This window comes from Podospora bellae-mahoneyi, chromosome 2, assembly GCF_035222275.1.
Source record: "Podospora bellae-mahoneyi strain CBS 112042 chromosome 2, whole genome shotgun sequence".
NCBI classification, from domain to species: domain Eukaryota; kingdom Fungi; phylum Ascomycota; class Sordariomycetes; order Sordariales; family Podosporaceae; genus Podospora; species Podospora bellae-mahoneyi.
Genome location: NC_085881.1, coordinates 4998867 through 5018017, shown reverse-complemented (window position 1 = coordinate 5018017; position 19151 = coordinate 4998867). Strand labels below are relative to the sequence as shown.

The 19151-nt window shown below is 51.9% G+C and overlaps 7 protein-coding genes and 1 non-coding gene across 8 annotated transcripts; 4 read left to right on the top strand and 4 right to left on the bottom strand.

The window, feature by feature from the left end:
* Positions 1–264: 264 nt before the first annotated feature.
* On the top strand, positions 265–1647 carry QC761_213690 (uncharacterized protein; the record flags this gene model as incomplete). The annotated part of the gene is made up of 2 exons (XM_062877101.1): positions 265–1240; positions 1299–1647. The coding sequence occupies exons 1-2, from the start codon at positions 864–866 to the stop codon at positions 1645–1647; spliced, it is 726 nt and encodes a 241-aa protein (XP_062735803.1). The 5' UTR covers positions 265–863.
* A 290-nt stretch (positions 1648–1937) lies between these two features.
* QC761_213700 (uncharacterized protein) lies at positions 1938–2900 on the top strand (the record flags this gene model as incomplete). The annotated part of the gene is made up of 1 exon (XM_062877102.1): positions 1938–2900. The coding sequence occupies one exon, from the start codon at positions 1938–1940 to the stop codon at positions 2898–2900; it is 963 nt and encodes a 320-aa protein (XP_062735802.1).
* A 520-nt stretch (positions 2901–3420) lies between these two features.
* On the top strand, positions 3421–4488 carry QC761_213710 (uncharacterized protein; the record flags this gene model as incomplete). The annotated part of the gene is made up of 1 exon (XM_062877103.1): positions 3421–4488. One exon carries the CDS (start codon positions 3421–3423, stop codon positions 4486–4488), a length of 1068 nt encoding a protein of 355 aa, XP_062735801.1.
* Positions 4489–4753: 265 nt separating this feature from the next.
* On the bottom strand, positions 4754–6055 carry QC761_213720 (uncharacterized protein; the record flags this gene model as incomplete). Its single annotated transcript, XM_062877104.1, has 1 exon — positions 4754–6055. One exon carries the CDS (start codon positions 6053–6055, stop codon positions 4754–4756), a length of 1302 nt encoding a protein of 433 aa, XP_062735800.1.
* Positions 6056–6901: 846 nt separating this feature from the next.
* Positions 6902–8264, bottom strand: QC761_213730 (uncharacterized protein). Its single transcript, XM_062877105.1, has 3 exons — positions 7903–8264; positions 7353–7839; positions 6902–7279 (listed from the first exon to the last, which is right to left on the bottom strand). The coding sequence occupies exons 1-3, from the start codon at positions 8166–8168 to the stop codon at positions 7169–7171; spliced, it is 864 nt and encodes a 287-aa protein (XP_062735799.1). The 5' UTR covers positions 8169–8264; the 3' UTR covers positions 6902–7168.
* Positions 8265–9955: 1691 nt separating this feature from the next.
* Positions 9956–16831, top strand: QC761_0046710 (uncharacterized protein). Its single transcript, XM_062872414.1, has 4 exons — positions 9956–10942; positions 11000–14008; positions 15027–15730; positions 15841–16831. The coding sequence occupies exons 1-4, from the start codon at positions 10492–10494 to the stop codon at positions 16753–16755; spliced, it is 5079 nt and encodes a 1692-aa protein (XP_062735798.1). The 5' UTR covers positions 9956–10491; the 3' UTR covers positions 16756–16831.
* QC761_0046720 lies at positions 14205–14276 on the bottom strand. The gene has a single exon. It is a non-coding gene; the product is annotated as a tRNA-Thr (tRNA).
* Positions 16832–17039: 208 nt separating the features above from the next.
* QC761_213770 (uncharacterized protein) lies at positions 17040–18920 on the bottom strand (the record flags this gene model as incomplete). The annotated part of the gene is made up of 1 exon (XM_062877106.1): positions 17040–18920. The coding sequence occupies one exon, from the start codon at positions 18918–18920 to the stop codon at positions 17040–17042; it is 1881 nt and encodes a 626-aa protein (XP_062735797.1).
* Positions 18921–19151: the final 231 nt, after the last annotated feature.

Below are 19151 nucleotides of genomic sequence, written 5' to 3'. Positions count from 1 at the left end.
TACGATGTTTGGTGGTAATCCTGCACAATGATGAATGATGGGAGCGTGGGGAGGTTCAGTCATCAAACTGGCTGGGTGATCGGAGCCAGGGAGCTTGGGCAAGACTCTGTCCTGTGGATGTGCAGCTCGGCGGAGAACAAGCCCTTCCCTGACCAGTGCGTACCACCTACGGAGCAAGAGGCACTCGAGGCAGCAAGCAGAAAATAAAAAGCTGGTACAAGGACCAAGAGGTTCTCGCCCTTTCCCCGGTGGTCAAACTGCGGGGTGGCATCCCACGGGCAGGATTGTTGCCTATGACATCACTGTTACAAGTGCGCGTTACCCTTTACAGATTAGCTGCTGCTTATTTCGACCTAGCCCGTAACCAAAACCAGGGCTTGCCGGCTGAAAAGGTCCGGCCCTGTCATTCCACAGATCCAATCACATCACACTCCTTTCGGACTTTCTCCACTGTCTTTGACTGGTGAGGGGATGGGTCTTTTATCGGTCCAGCAGAGAGTATTCTTTCCCGGAGCCGGCCAGATAGCATCCGGCCTCACACCCGGAGCCTCCCGTCTCCACTCCCGTCCTCCGGGCGGCGACGGTCGGATTCAGTTCTTGGTGGGTCCCGTCTGTGCAGCGTTGGGATTTCAGATGGAGCAACCACAGCGCGTCCAGGTCAGTTCATCTTATCGTCACGACGACCACATTACGCATCAAACGCTTCGAGAACTAAGCCACGGGATAGCCAACATGACGGACCATCAACCGAGAGGAATGTCAAAGCAGACGAGGAGAGATGAGAACTTGGTATATAGCTGTCTGCTTGCTTGCCAAATGTAAGAAGGTAGGCTGTCTTCAACCTGCCCTTCAGCCAAGGTTCCATGCAGTCATCGCGCACTTTTACCGGCAAGATACCCACTCTTCTCCGCTCAAGAGCTCCCAAGTCAGCCACTACCCGCCGGCTCGCACATAGCATCACCGGTCCCAGGATCTCAAACAGAACTCCGCCCAAGATGTCTCTCTGGTACCCCCGCATCTCCCACGCCAATTCTCCAACGCCAGGCTTCTCGTCACTCTTCCGCATGTTGGATGACTTCGACAAGTACGCCCGTGAGCTCGGAGGTCACCATGCCGACAGCAGCACCAGCCTCCAGAACTTCTCGCCAAAGTTCGACGTCACCGAGCACGACAAAGATTATACCCTGCAAGGGGAGCTCCCAGGTGTCTCGCCTGAAAATGTCGAAATTCGATTTACCGAGTACCCCTCCCCCATTTTCCCCTTCTTCCCAACCCATCCCTAACTTTGTATCTCCCAGCCCGCAGACCATGGTTGTCAGTGGCCACACCGAACGCAAGCACGAGGAGGGTGACCCATCGCTTCGCCTGGGCAGCTCCGACTCACCCAAGAAGATAGAAGGCGCCAAAGGTAAAGACAGTGAAGTGAAGATGAAGGATTCCAAGGACACCAAAGATTCCAAGGATAAATCCTCGGGACCCAAGTACTGGCTGAGCGAGCGTTCATTTGGAGAGTTCTCCCGCGTCTTCAACTTTCCCAACAACATCGACCAAGACAAGGTGAAGGCCAAATTCAACCAAGGCATTCTGGATATCCTCGTACCCAAGGCTGAAAAGACGGGGGCTCGCAAGATTGAAATTCAAGGATAGATGACAGAAAAAGGATATGGTAACCTTGCTCATGTTCTCTTAGATACAGCTCAAATCAACTGAAAGGCCCTGACCAGAAATACACACTTCATCACGCAAGACTTTGGTTCTCGGAAGATGCTGTCCGGTTTCGCTGTACTACTCTAGGTTGTGAGACAGAATGCAGGTAGCTACCCTTGACACGCTCGACTGCGTAGTACCCCTAAATTTGCCCCTCCGGGCCCCTTTGAACAGCTCTTTCTTTTGCTCGAATTTGCTCTCTGACCTACCCACCCACTTGAGCCTAAGCCATGGCACATCACCGACCTGAACCATATGGGGCAAGGCATGTTCCCTATCGCAAGACGGCGCCCTACATCGGGGACGCTGTGACACGTGAAGTCTCCGAATTGGATGCCATCGATGCTTTTCTTTCTCACCGCCTTATTCCTGCGATTCGTAGGGACTCCGATCGCCCGGTGAAGGTAATTGTCAACTTGGGTCACATGGAGCAACCCCCGGAAGGCGCTTACGAATCCTCTAACACCATCATATACAATGCCCCAGGCGCCAGCATGGTCATTCGTGAGGCAGGCTACCAGCTGAAAACATATCCACCACATCCGCTTGCGCCCACACGCCACTCTCCTCCCTTCCGCAATCCCTCTCCTGTTCGGGCTATCATTGGGGGTGTCGAAGGAGAGGATCACGACCGACCTTATTTTCGTAGCATCTCGCCTGGTGCACCGGCTGCCCCAAGCCCAGGATGCCGCTACGTCCGGACGCGGCACTCTCCACCGCCATCACCATCGAGGCAACCTCACGGTGTCCGGCATAGCCTCCGGCCTATCTCGTACAACCGGGTCTTTGGCGAGGGTCCACCCCAACCCCGAGTGGTCCTTGGCACCACACTGCGAGACAGGCTTCTACATTCTCATGCCCATCCTCACGCGCGTTGGTGTAGAGGGTGTCACCATCGTCACAGAAACATCAATACCGATGGATACTGTCCTCAGTGTGTATACGTCCTACACACAGCTCCCCTGCCGCATCGCAGAGTGGAAGAAGCTGCTCCGGGAATCAGACCGAGACATGTACCGCCTTCCGAACTTGGTGAAATCAGGGTGGATAGAGATCATAGAATGGCAAGCCCTGGGATGCTGAAGGCAGGTCGGCAGCAGGAGAGAAGGCATCCCGATTTGATGATGGCGGAAACCGACAATACCAGTGACGAGTATGAGCTCTTCAACGTAAGGGGAAGGCAGGCAATATAATTAGGTAGGGTACCTGGTCACCTCGTGGACAAAAGAAGGTGTGAGGTGATAGTTATTGTACGTTGTATTTGACTTCAATGGAGTACTAATTATTCTCTATGCTAGCATAGTGAGCGGACTTGCGCAATGTTCACGTGCTATGGGACGGGACTTTCGAACCGGAGGATGCATCCCTTGAAGGGCCTCGATCTCTTTCTTGATACACATATATTTATGTAAAGGCTTTTCTGCAAACACAACCATTTTGACTTCCAATCGCGAATTAATGTAGACGAGTCCCAGACTATATGTGCAGCTGGCTCGTGGCTCACATGAGCCAGCACTGGCTTTGCAGTAGTTCTGTGTCCAAACCCACTTTCGATGCAATAGTGATTTGACTGCTACATGACGTCTGACTGCCATCATGTCAGATTGGCTTCCAGAGCACACTAACAAGCAGTTGTGTCCCTTCTTCCGCATTCAAGCTTTGAGTCTTACTCACTTCAACCGCGCGAGTTTCGTTTCAAATTATTCTCTTCACATGCTACTACAGCTGCTTGCCAACTGCATTCCAGCCTGTGTGTTTCGGGTAAATCTCTACTTATATCCCCTCCCGCCTTTGCCAAAAAGTACCACAATGTCTGTATCGCCATCACGTTCGAGCCGCACCAAGGTAGAAAGAGGCTCACCACCCGCAATCCACTCTGAAGCATTACAGTCGTCACTCTCTGGCAACAACGAAACCAGTTCAACCAGCTCCGGGACCATCTCAACAACCACAGCACTCCAACACAAAGACGCCATTCCAATGCAAGCCCGCCACAGCATGGAAGACGAACTTCGCCCCGTTCCCTCTGGATGGGTTAGGGAATTTGATCCAGACACGCATCACCAGTTCTTCGTTGACACCAACTACAACCCCAACCCCAGATCCATCTGGCACCATCCACATGACGACTCCGAATTTCTTTCGTCACTCAACGAGGCAGAGAAGGATAAGGTCCGTCTTCAAATTTCCGAGACGGTTCTGGACAGCGCCGATGACTTATCTGACGAGCCAACGGACGACTCTGGCTCTGACTCCAAGAGCAGTGACACCTCTAGAAAGCGCTCGTTAGCGAGAAAGCTGAAGGATACATTTACTGGTACGACACATGACGAGCGTGTCTCAGCACGGGCCGAGAGGGCTCTCAAGGAGAAAGAAATGTACCGTCAACATCGCATCCTTCGCAGGGGGATGGCCACCGCCATGCACACCTCCCGCCCAGCGTTCTTGGGCAAGGATGAGAACAGGACGCACATGTATCTCGAGGCACCTGGTCACACATTCCCAGGTGTGGCCGACGCCAAGCCGATCAGTCCTTACCTCGACGAGATTATCTACGACGAGTCGGAATATGGTTATAGTAAGCCGAAGGGCAGATATCTCAGACCAGGGTCCAAGATGTATGGGTTTGGTTATGGGGGCTACGGCTGTGGGAAGTTTGCGGGTGGCAGATGGTCTAAGCCTGAGCAAGAATATGAGGGAAGAGGGTTGGCAAGGTCATGGACGATGGCGATGCCGGTTTTGGCAGGCATGACAATGGGGGCTCTGGGAGGAGTTCGCTAACGCACCTTATTTATCAGAAGAGATAGTAGTAGTATTCACCTACATTGTTCTACAAATTAGAGTGGGGTTTACATCACTCTCCACCATTTCTCAGGGGTTCAGGGTTAAATCAGGGGTTCAGGGGCTACGATCTTGGCATAGGACCATCACCCCAGGCTTTACTTCTACCGCGAGACAATTCGCTACCTAGATGTTCATTTAATAAGAAAATCTCTCGACCGTCGTTTCATCGACACCAGGATACAAACAAGCAAGGAAAGCATATTTACAGCCTTGGTTTGATTTGCTGTTCATCTCTCTCCAACTCCTCGAGGACACTGGAGAACCTGTCATATGCATCCTTCTCGGCATCAAAATTCAGCAGCCACGTTTCCCGAATGAGGTGGATCATCTCTGGCTTTTTCCACACCTCATTCCAGTCTGCCTTGTGCCACCTCTCTCTCATCTTTGGGCCATTGGCCTGTGCCCGATGTACTCGTGCGTATCGAAGTTTCTCGTACGCCTTTAGAGCTCGCGGGATGTTCTGTCTACCGCTGAGCTCTAGGCAGGTCGCCAATACAACGCCATCTTCGATACTCTGGCTCGCTCCTTGAATCGACGTGGGCAGGAACGGATGCGCAGAGTCGCCAATCAATGCAATCCGCCGTTTGGGTGAGATGAACGTCGGCAGGGGGTCCCGGTACACCAGCTTATGGTCTATAAGTCTTCCATCAGGCGTCGCCTTGACCAGTTCATGCACGACATCGCACCACCCTCCAAGATACTTGAGCGCCTCCTCGGGCTTTCCCGGAAACTGCCATGACTCCTCGATATTCCCATCGTCAATGTGGGTGAAGACCCAGTTGACCTCGGTCCCGTTCTTGATGGTGGAGGCCAGAAAGTGGATGTCCGGCCCGATGAAGCCCTGGTGCGTGTCGCCATTCTCAACCAGATGCTTGATGACAGGATTATTGCGCACCCGGTCGGCCGGAAACCAGGCTCTGTAAACGGCGTACCCGGACGACTTTGGGTTTTCGTCAAAACCGAGCACAATCTTCCTCCCTCGCGATCTCACTCCCTCGGCCGCGATCACCACGTCCGCCGCGATGCGCTCTCCGTTCACCACCACACCGGCCTGAGGGGGCAAGTCTTGCTCAAAGTAGTCCTCGACCCGCTTCCCGAGGCGGATGTCGATACCACGATCCACAGCATGTCGGTATATGATGTTGTGCAATTGCCCTCGGTGGCCATTGATCCTTCTTCCCCATGCCTTCTCGTGGGAGAAGTCCTGCCGCGTGACAAACTTGCCTTGGTGGTGATATAGGTCAATGTGCTTAGTCTGGCGGGCAATGGCTTCCATTTGATCCACAACACCTGGCCAGCGCTCGAAGGCAACGGAGCCATTCGGGTCGAAAGAGATGATATCGCCGATCCTGGTGATCTCTTCAATGTTATCAACCTTGTCAAACAGTGTGACGGAGTGGCCCTTCCGATCGCATTCAATGGCCGCAGCAAGACCCGCGAAGCCAGCTCCGACCACGATGACCTTGATCCCCGATGGGGGTCGGCGTGGGGAACTATTCGCCATTGTACGTTGCTGTCGACCACGTTGATGAGCCGTAGGGTGCTGGCTTCTAGTGAATCGGGGAAAGGACACAGATGGTGGGTTGACTCTGTCGTGGACGGGCAGAAAAGGTTGGCTGTCAGCAACGGTTGAGACCGAGGGAAAAGGACAAGATCAAAATATGGAGCCCGGTCCTTCTTTTACTCTCCGAGCACCCCCTTCAGCCCCGGTACCGTGGGCGCCAACGTGACGCTTCTCAAAGCTGGCCGTTGGCAGACCGCAGGAACCAGATCACCCATCATCACCAATGGCAACCCATAGGCTGAACTGCCGACCCCGCTTCTGCTGTCATGGTCCGAACTTAGTTTGGTCCTCGATCGAGGGCAAGAGACCGATGGGACTCTTGCAGGGGGAGGCCAAGAAGGCGATGGCGAACGGGCCAAGACCGCCATTGGTCAATCCTTGGTTCTCGCTCTTCAGGGCAACAGGGCCTTATCTCAACGAGGCAAGCGGTGTGGGCTTTTAGGGTCGCTTTGTGCGGGGAAAATAGCGGCGAGGTTCCTGGTGTACCGCCTCGATGCCTTTTCCCTCTTTGGCTTGATGCGAGCTTACCTGATCACACTCGGCCAGCCATCCATTTCGACGATGTTGTGAATCTAGCTACCTACCAGCTGTGTTTACACCACCAGGGCATCAGAGACACAGCCCTGTCTCCTGTCTCACCGTGTCGGCATTTTGGTTGGACCTGAGGAGAAAGCAGGCGACGGTGGTGTGACTGTAGGACGAAGATGCAAGGTTCTTACCACTCATCCTCTTCGTTGACACCGCAGACACCCCAGCTACACACACCACACACAGCCTTTTCAATCTCTCGACATCTCAGCCCACCAGGGCATCCCGTCCAAAACATCAGGATTCTGCACACACACAGACACACACATCGATCGAAGCTTTTGATGGAGAAAACGAGTATTTGTACCACATACCGTGATGGCATGCAAGGGTGCAATTATGTACATGAAGCATGAAGCGTCCCCTTATCCTATCTACCTTACAGACTTTCCCTTACTGTCCATCGAAGTTTGAGACCGCGTGGTGAGAACCCACCCCAGAACGTCCAAGGTCAAATCCAACAACTTAAAGGCACTGGGAATACCACTGATTGCTGGAACGGCAGGTAGTGCCCGACTCGCAGCAAGTAGGACCGTTCCAGCCCTGACCACCGCATTGGCCCCATCTGGCAGCGCACTATTTTCGTGAATGGTTATTAATTGTTCTATTCTGATCAAGCACCTGGCCTAGGGAGCAAAGGAGGACTCACGTTGGAACCACCGCCGCCGCCGCCGTTGCCGGGGTTGGGGTTGGTAGAAGGCTGGGGCTCGGGCTGGGGCTGAGCACCACCTGAGGAGCCGCCAACGTTGATAGTAGCGGAGCCGGACGAGAAGTAACCCTCAGTGGCGACAACCTGGTAATCATGGGTTCCCAATCTGAGTCCCGCACGTTCCCAGGCAGCAAAGTGGGTAGCCATGTTGACAGAGCCGCCGGTGCGCTTCTGCTGGCGGACGGACCAGTACTGGTCAAAGGTACGAGTACCCTCGATAGAGGGCTGCTGAACGCGGGTGGACCTGTAGATGTCGTAGGTGGCACCGCCATCGACAACGCTTCCCATGCGGGTGGCTCCCGAGGATGGGTTGTAAGTGCCAAAGTTCTCAACCACGTAGTACTCGACAAGAGGGTTTCTGGTCCATCCATAGATGGCCAGGTACGAGTTGCCGTTGGGCTGATAGGTGCCCGTATAGTTGATGGTGCTGTTGCATACGACCCTTGTCAGCTGCTGGCACCAGCACACGACGACATGTTGCAACACTCACCGAGCAGTACCGGGGTTCCATCCCTTACCACCAACCCAGTTGCCGTTGCCGGACCACGACACCGAGTACTGGCCGCCAGCCTCGTTGGTATACCTCACGTTCGGGCCGCCGTCGGTCCAGAATGAGAAGTAGTACCCATTGTGTGTACCGGTAGCGCTGGTTGTGTAGGTTTGACGCTTGGCTAGCCCAGGAAGCTCACCGGGGGCAGCGAAGACACCAGTGGCCACTGTCGCGGCGGCAACGAGAAGGGAAGAAATGGTGACCATCTTGATGTTTCTGGAGAGACAACTGGAAAGTTACAGGCCTGGTCGAACAAGAGGGTTGGGATCAATTTCCTCCGTTGGGCGACAAAGGTGCTTAAATAGATTTCCACATGCCAATCCGTTCATTGCCAGCTAGGTGGTATTGGGTCTTCGGAGGGAGCGGATTTTGCCCCTTTCCTTGGCCCAGGCATTCAACTCCAGTCCTTTGCGAGAAAACGGAGGTCCCTGCGTTACATGAGGACCTGGTTGTAATGCAACCCCTTGGTTGTGGATTCCTTTCTGGGTGGATTCTGTTCCGTTTGCTGGTCATTGCCCCGGATTCTAGCACCTGTCATCTAACGTCGATTCTTCCCACTCCTTGAAGCACTTCCCCACAAATTGGCACAACGGCCCAGTGCAGTGGACATAACCAATAAGAAACTCGTCGAAGATTGAACAACCGACTTTCTTATTACCAGCAGGTAACTGTGCTCTTGACACAAGGTACCTAAGGTACCTACATGTGGGTGATCTGTCGAAATTGGCACTAACATCTTGATCAATGCCGAATTCGTCCAAGCGTAGTTCATGCAAAACAGCACAGGTGGTGAAACAAGAGACGAGAACGAATTCTAGACCGCCATAACACCGCAAATGTCAAGGAGAAAGCCATGGGATCAAAAGCCCTTGCAATTCCAGAGTGCCAAGTTGAACAGCTTGGAATTCATACGCAACCGATCTGTGCAATGCAACCAGAAGCATGACAGGACTGTACACCAAGGTTAGCCGCGCGTATAGGGGGTCTAAATTCAATATACTGAGGACCACATGACATGGTGTTTCCCTGTGCTAGTCTCCCAGTCAGTTCGACTCTCAAACCGGGTTTCTGGTTCTCGGCCACCGGCCTGTCTGCATCGAGTAATATGGGTTGGTACGTAGACAGCCTTGCCGAAAGATGCAACCCAGTTCGGCAAAAAAGGGAACGGGGCCTTCAGGGAGCGAACTACCGATTCAACCGACGGGTAAATCAATGAGACTACGACCCAAGACCTTAAGCTAAACATGTGCAGTTGTATGCCAATGGATGGCGTCCAAAGAGCCTCATGACATGGGGCCTGCTTCAATTGCTTCAATGGGCAACCACGGGATATGGAGGCCGAGAACTGGTACTGCCAAGCTGAAGGCTCAACATGGGCAGTGGCGGCCGAAAGGATGTCTGCGAACCTGAAAAAACATCTCCCTTGATCAAGCTGCGAGTCAAGGAATGTAGGTGATGCAACCTGCCAGAGTGCAAAGTAGGTCGGGAAGCTTGTATAAGTAGGCAGGACTGGCAGGTAGTATGTTTGTTTCAGACCTTATGCATAACGTCAAGTCTTGCTACGGCTCCCAAGGATTTAATATGGTAGGTAGGTATTTTACCACAGTCTATCCGCTGAAACAATGATTCAAACCAGATAGGACATCTCTACCTAGCTGACTGACAAACAATGCACTTGAACCTGTCTAGAGACTTCTCTTGTGTACTCCACCTTTAGGCTGTTTGTTAATCTGGGGTCACAGAGTTGCATTCCTACGGCTACCTGCAGCTCAGATTAACAGCCTAAATCTTGTAGTCCCACCTCAACCATGTGTGAACGGAGTCCTAATCCCGCGTTCTTGGGCAGGCATAGTGCACACACAACGCTCTAGCACTGCACGTAACTGTCAGAAATTGCCTCTGGCTATTTTTCACCAAGTGTCCAATTAGGATGCGATTCGATCCAGCGCGGCTTGAAAAAGACTGATGGGAAACATCATCACTAACAAGATGTCGAAGCAGCAACGCAGAATCCAAACTCCCTCTCGATAAATTGTGTGGAGTGTGGGTGCAGGTACAATGCTGGGGGAAACTGGATGTGTGTGGTAGACAAGGCAAATTGATGATGCCGCCCAGATAATGGGATGGTGTGTATGAAACCAGTTGCACAGAGGGAGGTAGGTGTGGGTACCAAGGGCATAGTCAAATGCCACTTTCAAAGTCTCTATGTTTGATGACTGGCAGTTCCTAGCCCGATCCGGAAAAAGTGGTTAGCTGGATAGTGATTCGATGAGATACCTATCCTTTGTCTCTGAGCGAAGGCTGCCCTGTGAAACAGCTACTTGAACTGATCCTAGTTACCCGGACAAAGAAGGGCATGGATTTGGAGATGATAGGGCTTTGTTGTCCAAGACCTAAAATATACACCTCATCATCAATCGGGTAGCTACCTTGCCTACTTAACTTGCCTACACGAGCTCATAATAATCCAGACATTGGTCAAAACTGCCCCTCACACCGGAGTACCGAGTTTTTCTCTAACCTGCCATAATGGCATCTCCGAACGACAGCACAATTCGCGATGATTCCGGCTTTGTGGGCGTCCAACGCTCTACAGATACACCTTTTGGCGAGAAGATCGAAGAGCGAGGGTGGAAAAACATGACACTGGGAGCCTTTCCACTCGAGCGGCCCGAGGTGGCCGAAAGAGAAGCTTACAAAAACGAATCGCCTGTTACCAACAAATCCCTCATCTGGCTACAAGCTCGTCCCAAGGGCTTTGTTTTGATCCGTTGGTTTACTCTCCCGAAGTACATGACCAAAAATGGTGTGATGGTAGGGCTGTTCCACTCTGTGGACAAACCTGAGGAGCAGGTGGTCATCAAACAGGTGCTGGGCAATATCTCGTGGCGATTGTCGAGCAATGTCAACGGAATCATACCAGAGATTGAGTACATGACTTTGGACGACCCTGCAGCGTACAAATCGCTAGAATATGACCGTATGTGATGTCCATCATCGTCCAGACGCAGCTGCTAATAAAATGTGTACTACGTAGCTATTCTGTATCCAATCTCGCAGATGTATGCAGTTCAGATACATGATTACGGAACCAGACCCGACAACGACATAAAGAACTGGCACGGAGACTCACAGTCAACCATGTTCATGAAATACTACAATGGCGGCTCGCTCAGGGAGCTCCTGGAGAATTACAAGAAAGGGCGCTTGTCTAAAAATTCGGAGCGTACAGGAGCCGAGGATGTCCCCGAGGAATTCATCTGGCATTTCATCGCCCAAGTCGGGCGGGCTTATGCCTACTTGCACACAGGCCATGTGAAATCTCCAGAGGAGAACCTCCGGAATAACAACCACTTGAAGCCCGACTTGAAGCATCCAACGTTGAAAGATTGGGTCTCGATTGGCCACAATAACGGCCACTTACACAATATTTGGCTGCACTACCCTTCTGCTGAAGAAAAACAAAAAGACCCACGACTCGAGAACTTTAACGCCTGTTTCCCACAGATTCACCTTGCAGACTTTGGCCTGGCGTGCGACGTGAAACATGATGTTCACGGTGAATACAAGGCAAGGTTGAAAAAGCTTCCAGAGCCGGGGACGTGGTTTGACAAGATGTATTTCGGTGTGATGCTGAAGACACTGTTGACTATCTCTGAAAAACGCATTAAAGCGTGGGGTCTGGGCAGAGAGCTAGCCTTTCACGTTGCCGAACGGGAACAAGCCGGCGATGAGATCAAATTTCCCTTTACCAAACTCGCAACCTCCAAGAAGTTGCGAGCAAAATACAGCGGAGAACTGCTTGATCTCGTGGGGAAGTTTGAGGATATGTATGATTTCGCAGCCGAAGAATACGACAACACGGCGGACATGAAGGAAGCAACATGTGCATGGTGGACCGAGTTTACTCAAACCAAGAAGGTACAAAGAGAAAGACGCTGGGAGGAATGGCCCAGCAACGACTGGCTTTACGGACATGTCATTGCGTTGGCCGACTATAAACTGGATCAGCATAGAAGGGCGAAGGACAAAAGGGATCGCCCGGTCATGTGGACCATGGGCATCAGGGGCGGGATGCCTTATCGGGCTTATGACCCGCAGCGATGGCCTTTCACTGCTACCCAGGACTTTCAGCAAGCTCACATGGCTCTCGCCGCGATTAGGGTACACACGTTTCCTTTTTGGCCTTCCCGGTCGGCTGTTATCATGGTTATGGAAGCCCGCGGTGGGAAGTACAAAGACCTCGTCCGAACAATTCACCGGCACAACAAAAGATTGAATGACCGACGAAAACTGCTCAAAATAGCCGAGAAGAACTACATGTATCCGTTCATGAACAACTTTTATGTGAAGCCGCTGATCACCGCCCCCCAGGCCGGGACGTCCACACCTTCGCATGCACATCAGTCTTCAAGCCCACAACAGTCTGGAAGGTCACAGCAGTCCTCGAGCTCGCACCAGTCATCAATCCCAACTGTGAGCACCAACTCCCCGCTTAGAGATGCTGCCATCGTGGCCCGAGTGAACAAGCCAGTCTGGGAACTATATCCCTTCATTGCCAGGGAGCTTAGTACTCTCGACATCCTGAGATCCCGCCAGATCGACATTGCCACACGTGGGAATCTTTCCGACATTGATAAGAGAACACTTGCCATTGTGGACAAACAGCTGAAGAATATTTTGGCGGCGATATGGTCTTTTTGGGCGGAGGTGGAGCGCAGAAAGGTCAAGCACCTACAGGAGGAAAAGCATCATGAAAATTCCACTTTTGAGGGTAGGAAGGCTGATTATAGCTTGGCTCATGTTTACAACAAGAGAAACATAAACACCCAAATCGGCATGCATCACGAGTTCGACCGCAAGCATAACGACACCATCCGTAGGATTGACAATGAAGTTCAATTCTTGGAAAGCCTCATGAAGTGGTGGAAGGACCAGATATCGTTCATCAACAATCAACAATTCACAGAGGGTGGCACTGTGCCTGTGCACCGTGATTCCAAGAGCAAGCCCGATCTTTACGATGAGTGGATGTTAGAGGCCGAGCAGGAGCAGTCAAGCTCTGCCGATCCTGATGGGAAATCCACGATCCTGCCAGACTCGAATGACCCCTCATACGAAAATAGGGCACTTGACCGCCTGGAAAAATACTGCGAATACATTTTGAGAACAGGGTTCTTCGAAAACCCAGACATGACCCTCAAAGATGTCACAAACCTGCCGGCATTTTGGGCAGCTGATGATACGATACTACTCGAAGCAGAACGAGCTGCAGAAAACTCCTTTGTTGATGGATTATCGATGCCGGCTGACGAGGAATCTGTCACAACTCTTAGAAACTTGTTTAATGCGCCGGGCGACCTGAACGACGGGAGAATGGACCAGACTATTCAAGACAATATAGATGCTGCTGAGGGGAACTCGTCATACATTGATTCCAGTGTGAGGCGCTCCACTCCCACGACGAAGGGAATTCCGCTGGCCGAGTACTACCGCAAGCTCTATGCCGGTGAAAACCCTTGGGCTGGAGAGGAAGACGCTGGCGATGGCGATGACGCTCCTACGATGGCGAAGATGTCGAGCGTCATGACTCTCCAGGTCCTGAGCGAGGATGAAGATGGCGGAACCGATACACTGTCTAGAAATTTGAATATTCCCACAAGTCAGGGGAGGTTGGTGGCACAAACTCTGCCTGGAAGGTATCAGGACACCACGTTACCGAGCCAAAGACCAAAAACGTCTCAAACCAGGACCATCACCCACAGCGTTGATTCAGCACTGGGCCCAGCTCCTGAGAAATTCCGTCAAGGTCCTAGACCATGGACTTCACTGGATGACTTTATGCGCAGTGGAATGGAATCTCGTCTTTTCGGTCCATTGCCTGTACAAACTTTTGATCCCAAGCGGTATATACGAGCATGGCATCTGAGGCTAGAGGGCGATAGCACACCAGAGGAGTATGTGAGGAATGGAATGGACAAGGCCATACAGCACGCGATACGGGTGGAGGAGGAATTACAAAATGGGGCTTGGGATGATGGGGCTCGTGGGTCGAAGCGAGGACGGCGTCCTCCAATGTTTCGGTCAAGTGCAAAAAGACGCAGAGCAGTGTGATCTGGGTGTTGACTTGTTGTCTGTTTGCCATTCTGTCTACTGTTCCAGGTTCTCATGAAGAATTTGCAATTACAAAAATTTTCCATTTGTGTGATGAGGATCAACGTAACTGGGTGTAGTAAAATTAATGCCTACTACAGGAATCGAACCTGTGCTCTTCGCATTACAAGTGCGACGCCTTACCACTTGGCCAAGCAGGCTTTTATGATTGGATGTTTTATCACCAAGACTCAGAATTCATATCATGCAATAGAAATGACGTCTTTTCCTTTTCTTGTGACTAAGTCTTTTCAGCATAGCTATTCAATTGGTCTTGGTTCCAAAAGAGGTTGCAGTGCGGCTTATTTTGCAGGTGATGGGCAAGCCAAGCTCTCCAAACTTCCGAACGATGACACAAAACCACCCATCACCAGTGTGCTCAGGCTGCCAGAGCAACCCCTCATGCAATACTACGAATATATGTATGCATCTCAGACTAGTGAACCACCGGCCTAGGAGCATGCTTCGGCTGATATTTTTGTCCGCCGGATATTTCCATTGTATTGCATATCTAGATACCTAGTCACTGGCTCGGTACCCAAGGTACCTCTGTCCACACTCCCCCTCCTTCGTGGGTATGTGATCATCGCGACGGGTACCCTCCCTCAAGTGAAGGAGGGCAAGGTACCTTACCTACCTTTCAGGTATATAATGTGGCTAGGGTTTACTTACCCTAGGTAGTATATGACAGGACATACTCCGAAGCATTGACAGCACAATTGTCTGCTCCGCATTCTACTTGAACATAAATCCATTAATCGTAGACACCCTGAGAGTCATGTTCGCCATTATCACCATCCTACCCTTCTTACTCGTATTCCAATTCTGGGTCCTATTTGCCTCCCGACTCGACGTCCAAGTGTCCAGCAATACTAATTTCACGCTGTCGATTGAATCTTCCTTCACTCCAGTTTTGCCCCCTCGTTTCATCACCCAGCCCCATACTTCGGGCTCTCTACGCGGGTCTGTGCTTCTTTATAACGGCAAAATTCACACAATCGGCCCCAGCAACCGGGTAGTCTCCATTTTGGCCGTCAGAGATGGATACATTGCATATACTGGTGACGATTTACCCGAGGCCGAACGCACTTTGTCACAGTCGTCCTCTCCAGTCAGGAAAATCAACCTCCGACGTCGAGTTGCGGTACCGGGGTTAATAGACTGCCATAATCACATTGTTCTCCTCGGAAACAGACCCGGTTACCATACCCCTCTGGAGCTGTCCTTGTCGGTTGCTGATGTGAAAGCAACATATCAGCAGCGTGCAAAAGGGGTGCCAAAGGATGGGTGGATCACAACCATCGGTGGCTTTTCTCCCAGTCAGCTCAAGGAACAGAGACTCCCTACGTTGGAGGAGCTGGATAGCGCAGTGAACGACAACCCAATCTTCATCTCCACATCCTTTTCTGGTCCGGCTACCACAAATACAAAAGGCAGAGAGATCTTGGAAAGAGAGGCTAGCGTGGTGATAGCGACGAATGGAAGTATTGCATCTGGACTGGAAAATGGAAAAGCGCTGTTGTGGCTGAGGCAGAACTTGTTGGGGTTTGAGGAGAGGAAGAGGAGCGTGAGGAGTGCAATGGAGTATGCAGCCAGCGTCGGAGTGACAACACACGTAGGTTCTTCTTGCGATATATGCCCACTCACCTTCATGCCCCGCCTGCACACCCTGCCACCGATGTTGGTGAACATTGTTGGAGCTTTTACTAACCCAGGCCACCAAAGCTGGATCAAGGGGCCTTCAGTGCGACCAACACATCCTCGGACGGTGCTGCCTCAGAAGATCTGTATACCTTTCATCTTCCCTGGCTCTCGGTGTACAATGACCTCGACGGCATCATCCGGCTTCGCATAAACTTCCTTCACGATGACACAACGACAGAAAACCCTACTCTTGTAGAGCGCCTGCGCAACACGTTCCCTTTTTTTGGCAATGACATGATGCGTACCGGTGCCATCGGCGAGTTCGCCGTCGGGATCGCAGACTACGCCGGCGGGCCCGTCTTTGAAGCTGCCGCCCTTAAAATAGCCAAGGCAGGGTGGCGGCTGGAGGTACATGCTCTTGGAGAAAATGATCTCAAAACACAGCTAGAGAGCTTTGAAAAGGTCGACGCCGAAGTCTCCATCAAAAATCTACGCTGGGTTGTCGCCCATGTGCCAAGGATCTCGACAGATTCTCTCAGAAGACTAAAGGCATTAGGGGCGGGTGTGAATGTTTCTGGCTGGCTCTACCTTTCAGGGACAGGTAACACAACAAACCCCGCCGGACCTCCTTTTCGAAGAATCCTGGACAGCGGAATCCGTGGAGGGTTCGGTCCTGATGGGGCGAACATTGCTCCCTTGAGCCCGTGGCCTCATGCGTATTATGCAATTACTGGAAAAAATGCCAAAGGAGAGGTCATCAACCCCGGCCAGTCAATCAGCAGACAAGAAGTGCTGGAGCTCTTTACGAAACACAACACTTGGTTCTTAGGTGGGCCTGACGAGCATAGCTTGGGTATTCTCGAGACAGGAAGGCTGGGTGATGTAGCAGTGCTTAGTGAGGACTACTTCACAATTCCGGAGGAAAGGATCAAACAGTTGAGAAGTGTGCTGACGGTAGTTGGAGGAGTGGTGGTATGGGATTCAGGGGAAATTTGATGTAGCATGCTTGTGTGCTAGGTAGGAGATCAACAATATTCAACTTTTATTCAAGATCAGCGCAATGAACAGTTACGCAAATCGTACCTACCTATCAGGACAAAGAGATGCATGCCCATGACCCCGACGCATCGATTTACCCCCTCTAAGCCATCAAATCCCCTACGCAATCCTAAATGTCCACATTTCTCATATCCAGTCACAAAGTGAATCCTTCAACTTGCAACGCGTCAGCGTGACTAAACAAATAAAGGGCACCGTACCCAGCTTCTAAAAGACAAGGTTCAGGAATCAAACAAGGCTCCGAATGCAGGAACGCCCCTGCTCTCCAGCCCATATACCACCTTCTCGGTCAGCTTCTGGTTACTGATAATCACCACGGCCTCGCACTTGCCGACAATCTTTTTCCGTCCAGTTGAGTTGGTTCTCCCCTCAAGTCTCGCGTACTGCTCAGGTCCCTCTCCTTGGCTCTCCTCCCAAACTCGATAGGCCAATTTGACCAAATCTGGCCTTTTGAATTTGGGGCCACCCTTGGAGGTATCAATGATGATGGCACGCGGGTCGGTGGCGTAGAGCAGATCAATGATGTCCTGCCCATACGTCTGCAAGGGTGACTTGGTGGACCAAATGATTCTCACAGGGTGGTCTGGCTTTTGCACAAATAGACTCAGGCACGGCGCGATTCCAGATCCCGTCGCAACAATGACGCACGGTTCAAACATGCCAGCAACTCTCATGACGCCAAACTGCGGCGTGCCCCTCGTGTAGATGTGCGTGGGCGGATTGGCGATGATCTTGGACGTCCAGTCTCCCGCCTTGGACACAATGACTGAGTATCCCTTTTCACCGGCATGCGACAACCCTTTGTTTTGTTTTTGCGTCTTCTCTCTCTCGATCGACACCATGGAGCTGCCGCTACTGCTTGTCTGGTGGGTGGCATCTTCAATCTTTGGAGCATAGGGATGAGGGATGACCCCAAACCCGTGCGTCTCTCTCAGAGGGCTGTCGGTCAATTTGACTGCCTGCCCATAGTGCACATCCCTGTACTCAAAATTGAGCTTGACGCAATGGCTCGATAGCACCTCGGCCTCGACCTTTCTGAGCCTTAGCCTTGTCCAAGGGTAGACGACCAAGCCCGTGATGACCACCAACATCCAAAAGTTGGGTGACTGCGCGAGCCCCGTGCCGAAATCGTGGGAGGAGTTCTCGTAAGTGAGAAGCAAGACCTGCACCCAAAACAAAAACACCGCCGTCCATCCCATGAACCTGTGGACGCCTTCAAACCAGTTGTGGCACCTTCTTCGGAACTCGGGCCATGCGGTCACGAGCATGCTGACCAAGAGTGCGAGGATGGTGTAGCTGACGAGGTAGATATATCCCTTCACCATCCCTTGCTCCTCGGCGATGTCGGCACCAGTCCACTCCAGCGTCAGGAGCACAAGAAACGCAATGTACCACGCCGTAGCAGCCACGGCACACCCGGAATGGACACCGCCGTAGGAGTAGATCTTGGCCCCCAACCTCCTAGCCCTCAGAGAGAGGTACTTGGTGACAGCCTTGTCGGCAAAGAACCAAAAGAAAGCATTGACCACATGCTCATTTCTGACCAGCAGCGCGGCCAGAACGTTGGCCGTGACCGCTATACTGGCCTGTTGATAGGTGAACCTCTCAGCCTGACCTGACAGTCCGTGTTTGGCAGCGAGGACGGCGAGGGCCGAGAGGTTGCCCAAGAAGGCCAGGCAGAAGATTCGGCGGTAGACAGAACCAAAATTGTAACGAAAGTAGCGATAGGTTCGGGACCCCTTCTTCGGGGGCAACGGGCCCGGATCCAGCCCAGCAAGTGTGACAGGACAATCAGGTGCATCCTCTCTGTCAGTGAGAGAAAGTGGGGTGGAGATGATGGTGACTCTAGGAGACGGAGTAGAATCAAGCTTAGCAAGCCCATCCTCCAATTGGCGGGGCGTAGTAGCCATTGCTGTGGCCGGAGGCTGTCGGGGAAGATCAACTTCCTCGTTATCCGAGTGGTCAGATTCACAGTCAGAGGGCTCGTAGATATCTATATCTTGTGGGAGAGTCTGAATAGGGGTTCCGGGGTGAGCATGGTTTTGAGAGAGGTCACTGATAAGTCCGTGCCGTTGTGATGTTGATAGCGAAGGCATCTTCATCTGGTACGTTGCTTGTGTGTGGATGTTGGGTGTGTGTGTGTGTACGTGTCAGAGTCTAACAGACAACGCGGTAAGGTAGTTAGCGTCTCAAGATGGTGACAAGATGAATAAACACTGGAATGCTTTGCGAACCTTGATACAGCTTTACCCTCCCTATGTAACAGATTGCCTGGGGCTGATACCGAAAACTGCTCTTTGTTGAACTGGTATTTGAAACTTGGAGCCTAACAG